The sequence below is a fragment of the Pyxicephalus adspersus genome, chromosome 4 (assembly GCF_032062135.1).
Source record: "Pyxicephalus adspersus chromosome 4, UCB_Pads_2.0, whole genome shotgun sequence".
In the NCBI taxonomy this organism is placed as follows: Eukaryota; Metazoa; Chordata; class Amphibia; order Anura; family Pyxicephalidae; genus Pyxicephalus; species Pyxicephalus adspersus.
In genome coordinates, this window is record NC_092861.1 from 146,450,619 (window position 1) to 146,457,572 (window position 6,954).

At 38.5% G+C, this 6,954-nt stretch overlaps 1 protein-coding gene across 1 annotated transcript in view; it reads right to left on the reverse strand.

Annotated features, from left to right (window-relative positions):
* Window positions 1-635: 635 nt before the first annotated feature.
* LOC140329904 (calpain-8-like) overlaps window positions 636-6,954 on the reverse strand; it is a 19,805-nt gene continuing 13,486 nt past the window's right edge. The window contains exons 11-20 of the mRNA XM_072410297.1: window positions 6,236-6,423; window positions 5,463-5,499; window positions 4,384-4,446; window positions 4,229-4,292; window positions 3,640-3,704; window positions 2,174-2,242; window positions 1,599-1,677; window positions 1,379-1,495; window positions 1,089-1,147; window positions 636-659 (exon numbers count right to left, since the gene is read on the reverse strand). Coding sequence (XP_072266398.1) covers window positions 636-659; window positions 1,089-1,147; window positions 1,379-1,495; window positions 1,599-1,677; window positions 2,174-2,242; window positions 3,640-3,704; window positions 4,229-4,292; window positions 4,384-4,446; window positions 5,463-5,499; window positions 6,236-6,423 — 765 coding nt within the window. The remainder of the gene's footprint in view (window positions 660-1,088; window positions 1,148-1,378; window positions 1,496-1,598; window positions 1,678-2,173; window positions 2,243-3,639; window positions 3,705-4,228; window positions 4,293-4,383; window positions 4,447-5,462; window positions 5,500-6,235; window positions 6,424-6,954) is intronic.

Here is a 6,954-nt window from a genome sequence, read left to right on the forward strand (position 1 = left end):
GGAATAATTTAGCACATTTTTAGAACAGAAAGAATGAATGATTTTTTGTTACAACATAAAACAAATATAATTTTTCAGTTTTTGACTTTAGTGAAACTTTTTCTGTATATAAAAAAAATCCTGGTCTGTATAAAGTGTCCATCAGATGGCGCTGTGCTATGATATCTCAATGCAATATATGGGAATTCTTAACTATTCAGATATGGGAACCAATTCAGATTTGAGACATAGCTATCTCATTTTTGATAATAAGAAGATGAGGGAGGGGGTGGGGGTCCACCCCTTATGTGCTGGGGTGTTGTGGGGGGTGTTCTTTTAGCAAGTGCGTGAAAGGAATGTTATGTGATTGTTATGTGTTACTTCCCCCACCTCTTCACCTATTTAATGTACAGGGGTGCATAATATGTTGGCGCTTTAAAAATACTGTTTTTTAATAATAATAATAATAATAATAATAATAATAATATTATTTAGGTAACTGTAAAGATTCATGCAGACAAACCAACCACAACATATTAATGAGTTTTATTCACTTGTATTGAAAGTTTCTTTATATCCAGTGAAAGTATTTTACATGCAGAGAGATCTTTCAAACAGACAATGCCAAGGCACCAGTCCCATGTATGAGGATTTCTTCATATCAGTGCAGCACAGAGCCACTGGAAGGACAGGAAAAAAGAAACAGGCAATTAAAAAAATGTAGAGTCATTTTGTATTTCCTTTCTTTTGGTCAAATTTATATTTATCTTTATAATGATGTGAATCATTGCATTATTATAATCCCACAAGCAGCCAGCAGATGGAGCTCTAAAGTGGTGCTAAAGACAGAATTATTCCTAGCTTTAAATAAAAGCTCCATTCTGATTGGGGAGCTCTAACTCAGGGGGTGTGTCAGACCTCTGCAGAGAGACCACAGCTTCTAATCAGAGAACAAGAGTTCTTTTCTACAACATGCCAGCAGGGGACAGGCTGTTGTATTCAGGCTATGGCTGATTGATAAACAATAAGATTTGATAAATTAAAAATTAAAGTAGATAAACTTTTACAAAGCAACAAAAGTGTCTTCACTCTGAAATGGTGACACTTACCTCTGATAAGGTCAGGCTGATTTTTCCGCTCTTGTCTGCGTCCAATATGTTAAACATTTCTAAAGAGAAGAAATAAATTGATTTTTTACTGCCTGCTGTAATTATACAATCTCAATTTATACAAAAAGCTGGAATATGAAAGTTTGCATTTGATTGGTTGCTTTAAGAAGTGGGGTGACATTTTTGTAAATGGAGACACTGATCTAAGACTTATATCTAGGCCTGCACATACAGCAGTAGTCCACCAGGGGGTGGGATGGAGCAGCTCTGCGATTGGCTGTGATACTCACTGAACAAAGTCTCCAGGCGAATCAGACATGCTATAAAATCTTCAAAATTGATGGACAGATTGTCAGAGACGTATCGCGGGACGAGGATTTCCTGAATCCTGGTATTGAGGTGAAAACCTGCAAAGAAAAGAAAATGAATGGAGACACTGAAAATATTTTGGAGCACACGGGTGACCCCTGGAATCTGATTGGAGGAATACAGAATATTAGGAGGTGTCACCTGCTCTCTGCAAGGCATTTCCCATCTCATGGGCATCGATGGTCCCCGAGTGATTAGTGTCCACTTCCAGGAAGATTTTCTGTAAAAAAAAAATGTAGAGGAGCAATTATTTATTAATATTCCCTCACTTCTTCTTAGGAGTAGTTGTTGTCACAGAGACATAAAAGAGGGGAAATCTCTGCATTGGAGCCACAGGACAACATTAAAAACCTAGCAGGATGCCAACTCCTCCCCAAATATTTGCACTGATAAACCATTTGGTTTCTAAAGTTTTGAATACTAATTATGCTCTATAGACTCCTCCCCCACCAGCTATGGAGGGCCGGGCAACACAGCTGGGCCAGCACTGAGTGTTATAAGTCACCCTCAGAAGGGAGAGAGATATATGTCTAGAGGAAGGGGCTGTTCTTCCTATTGACTCAAACTTCCCAGCAAGTTCAATGGTGCATTATAATTAAATGTAAAAAATATTGAAATCGTACATGAATCATGATTGGCCAATCCAGGTTATTTGGAATATTTATTTCTATAAATGTGAACAATCAGTTTCAGGAATACAATTAGCAGATCTTTACCATGTAGTGCTCCAGCTTCTTGCAGAGGATTTGATATTCTTCTGCACTCAGTGTCCCGGTGCTGTCCATCTGTACAATGTGTGGTTAAGGCTTTTTTAGGATGTTGCTGGGCCAGCACAGAAACCCCAATGCAAGATATAGAACTGCCCCCGCCACCCCAACTAACCCCCTTCTGTCCCCCTTGCTGACCCATATTACAGATCAATTTGTTGAAAGGCGACTGATAATCTCCTAATAAGCCCTGCTAATAGGGTGACAACACAGAGGCACATTTGGGAGATGTGGGATCAGTGTTGTCACCTTGTATCAGAAAGTGCCAGACAACGCCCCTATCACCAGGGATCACCTGAAGGCTGTGCATTTTAAAATTACTTTAACAGTTGAAGACTTATATTCACTTTTCATGACTCTGCACACAAGTCCGAATCCTGATGTAGGTTGTTATTAAAGGGGCCACAAATAGTAATTAGAAATTTCAGTCCCAACACCCATGTACATGATCAGTGGTGGATGTAGCCAATAGTGAACCCCTGTGCAAAATAGACTTGGGGACCCCCTTGAACTAACTTGGGGCTCCTGTGAAGAATTGACTTGGGGCCCCAAATCAGTTCTGAGCAGGGGCTAACTGTTGACTACACCCAGCACTGAGCACCAAGCCTAAATAAAATCTCCCAGAGAGGCTATGATGTTCAAGGACGGAGGGGAGGGGGGAGAGGGTTCTAAATTATCTAGCAATTTAAATGGCTTATTGTAAGCAATTAAAAAATAAATTCAACTACTGAACATTTTTGGTGCCTTTACAGCATTTTTAAATTGGTGACTCTTGGTGATTCTCTTTAAGATTGGGCATTCTTGTAGCACCCTGGGAATGGGGTAAGGGATACCCTCAATGCGTCAAAATGGCAGCGCCTCCAGAATTTGTCCTACAAATGTGTAATATATGGAAAGATACAATCTATATACAGTCCCCGAGTTAAGGACACCTGACATACGAACGACTTCCAAGATATGAACGGGGCTTCCCTGCTCGCTCGTGTGCAGGATGGAGGTTTGATGGGGGGAGGGGGCGGTTTGCATGACTTGCAGAAGAAGTCTTTTGCTAAACACAGCTGAGGTTGTGGGTGATGTTAGGAGCTGATATGTAATATCTTGTAACCCTTTAATGACCAAGACAAACTCTGCAGATGTTTTTCTTTTTTCATATCAAAGCACAGCTTGCTCCAGAAGTTAATGAATGGCTAGGCTCCATAAAGTTTGCTGCTTAATAATATGTTAAGACAAACATCTGTCCTAATTGCATTTATTGAAATATTGTACCTGTTCCGACTTACATACAAATTCAACTTAAGAACAAACCTACAGTCCCTATCTCGTATGTAACCCGGGGACTACCTGTATTTGTACAATGATAAGTGAGATTCAAATTCAAAATTTGAGATTCATTTTTTTTTCTTTTACAAGGATACATCCATCAGATTAATCATTTCTCTGCATGTCCTCAGGCTAAACCCATCAGATCTAATAGCTGTATCTGTAAAAAGGAAAGTACAATATATAGAAAAAGATTTTAAACAAAACACACTATATGCACTATAATAAAATACCCCAAACCCCACCCCCTCTATCCCCCTGATTCTCCTTCACTGTGCCCAGGTGATCACTTGCAGGCTGCCTACTGCTCAGACCTTCACAACCAGCCACATGCTCAGTATTCTAATATGCACACCCCATGTAGATACAAAACCAAATGATATTAGTGGAACCATGAGAAAAATTAAAAAAAGACATATATGATAAAATCGTTTTCTTACTTCCTTCAATAAGGTGACAACGTTGTTAGTTTTGCAGTAAAATCACTCAGCAGTGTTGTCACCCTGTTAATAGGAAGATGATGGAGATTTGTTCTCTGATAGATATAAGAATGTTCATTTTATTTCTCGATGGCCCCCAGCATTGGGTGGTTTGTTGCAGTGAAGCTCAGGGCCCTCATTTATAGAAAGATGTGCAGATATCTATATAAAAATAAGAGAAATTTCCATAATTCACCCAACTTACTTCTTTTCAGCTTCTTGTTCAGAGCCATGCGCAGATCCTCTACACTGAACTCTTCTCTCTGCTCCTGCAAGCAAAGTAATGAGTGGAAAGGGGATTTATATTTATTTAATTAGGAACTAGAATATTGGAAGTCTGAAGTCAGGATGATCACTTACCTCTTCATCGGATCCCTCACACCCATTCTGGGGCTCCAATATTGGGGCCGAGTTTGCTAAAGGCTTTACAAAAAAAAGGTTTATTATTTCATTTTCTATTTGAACATACAAAAGTATTTGTAGATTTGTAGCAATTATGTTTTGTTGGTTTGTTTGGATTTTAATGGAGTATAAATGATCCTACATCAATTTGCCCTAGATTGTAAGCTCTTTGGGACAGGGTCCTTTCCTCCTCCTGTGTCACTGTCTGTATTCGTCTGTCATTTGCAACCCCTATTTAATGTACAGTGCTGCGTAATGGTGCTATATAAATCATGTTTATTATTATTATTAATAATAATAATAATAATAATAATAATAATAATAAACATTCTGAGTTGTAAGAATCTCTACATTTCTCATTTCAATGCATATTAAATCAATGGCTCATCCTGCCATCTAGTGGTCAATTTGTAAAAGTGCACAGAAGCAGCAATAGTAAAAGTTAAGTATTTTAATAAATTTAAAGGCAAGTAGGTCAAATTGACAGGGGAATCATTTATAAACACACCGCAAAAATAGATATAGAAAACAGATGGATGGATAGAGAGGTCATCCTAACCCAAAGACAGGTGCAATGGTCCTGATTTATTAAAGCTTTCAAGAGTGCTATCCAACAATCTAGGTGATCCAGCAAACCTGAAATGAATCTGGTCCAGGATTGAAAACATTTATCAAGTAAAAACAAATTATTTCTAAGAAATCCATTCTAGGTTTGCTGGTTCACCCAGGTTCTCTCATAATAGTCCTTCCTCTCCAGTCTTGGAGAGCTTTAAAAAGTTAGTCTCTATAGGTGCAAAAGCTGCAGCTTTATAAAGAGTTCAAAGGCACAAACAAAGTATGATAGATAGATTGATAGATAGATAGATATAATACAAAAAAAACAGATAGACAGATAAATAGTCTAAACCTAAGGGAAAGTACAATGGGTGTAAAGGCTGCAGAATCATATACAGTGTACACAGATCTGTCTGCACACATATGCTGTATTATGCTGCAGATTGCTATACACACATAACAAATAACAGTTTTAGAATTACCTCAAACAGATTTGCTTCCACTCCATTGCCAATTTCACTGAAATAAAATAAAAAGTCACAGGTTTATGAATTACAAAATGTTGCTATTAGATTACACCTACCAATAGAAAATTCCCTCTTTTTTCTGTTGTTTTAAAGTATAATTAGAGCCATTAGTGCTCACTTTATGAATTAAAAAAAGAACAAGAGCACACTCATTTAGGAATGATAGATGAAAAATAAAAGATTGTTCTTTTAAAAATGTGTTTATCTTTGCAGTCTATTGGTGTACAGGCTGTTGGTTGTTGTCACAATTTAACACTAGAGGGCAGCAGAGCAGCTTTTTTTTTATAGAAAACTCCATTGGCCTGATTTATTAAAGCTCTCCAAGACAGGAGAGGATACACTTTCATCAGTCAAGCTGGGTGATCTAGCAAACCTGGTATTTCAATCCTGGGCCAGATCCCGTCCAGGCTTTTTGGATCAGCCAGGTCGACTGATAAAAACTGTATCCTCTCCAGCCTTGGAGAGCTTTATTAAATCAGGCCATATGTCCCATTATTTCTTGTACTGTGTACTATGGATGAGGGTGTTACAGCTCCCATCAGCACAATGGGGTGGCTACAAATGAAGACATTCTAAATGGAGCATAACTTGTAGCCACAGGCATGAAGGATATGCAAAGGGTAAAGGGATTTATGAAGACTAATTGCGCACATGTTTTTAGAATGACAAAAGGAAGATATGTATCATTTAGACATAAAACAACATTTTTTTGTGCCCCTTCTACTCACAGAGCTTTGGCATTCTTCTCTGAGATGACACGAAGGAAGAAGTCGGCTTCCTCGCAGGGATTATAGGTGGTCGGGATGATCACATAATTTCCAATGGGAAGCAGGAACCGATTGGACACCTCGCGGTGATTTTTGTAAAAATCCAAACGGGCGGCGTCTTTATTTTTCTTGAAGAAATCTTTCCCCAGCTGCAGATCTGTTTGAGGCTGAAGAAAATATGTGTGAGACTTCCCCCACCTCCTAGATTGTAAGCTCTTCGGGGCAGGGTCCTCTCCTCTTTCTGTGTCACTGTCTGTATCTGTCTGTCATTTGCATCCCCTACTTAATGTACAGCGCTGTGTAATATGTTGGCGCTATATATATCCTTTTTAATATTATTATTATTATTATTAATAATAATGATAATAATATTATTATTATTAATAATAAAGGAGGCCAATGAGCTACACCTAAAGAGGACCTGTCACATTAGCTAGAGTATTCCTATCACTGGTGCCTCATAAAGGAGCATTTCAGCTGGGAATGGCTATACCAGCGTTTCCTTAACTTTTTAACATGGGGGAACCCTTGTAATAACTTTCAGGTCTTAGGAACCCCTTCTAGAATTTCCCAGGATATTAGTGTGGTGGTCATCATGAATTCCTCTTACGCTGCTGGCCATTGGGAAGAATGTCACCCTTACACATAGCCAAAAAGATCATTGGGGTCACTTACACTGA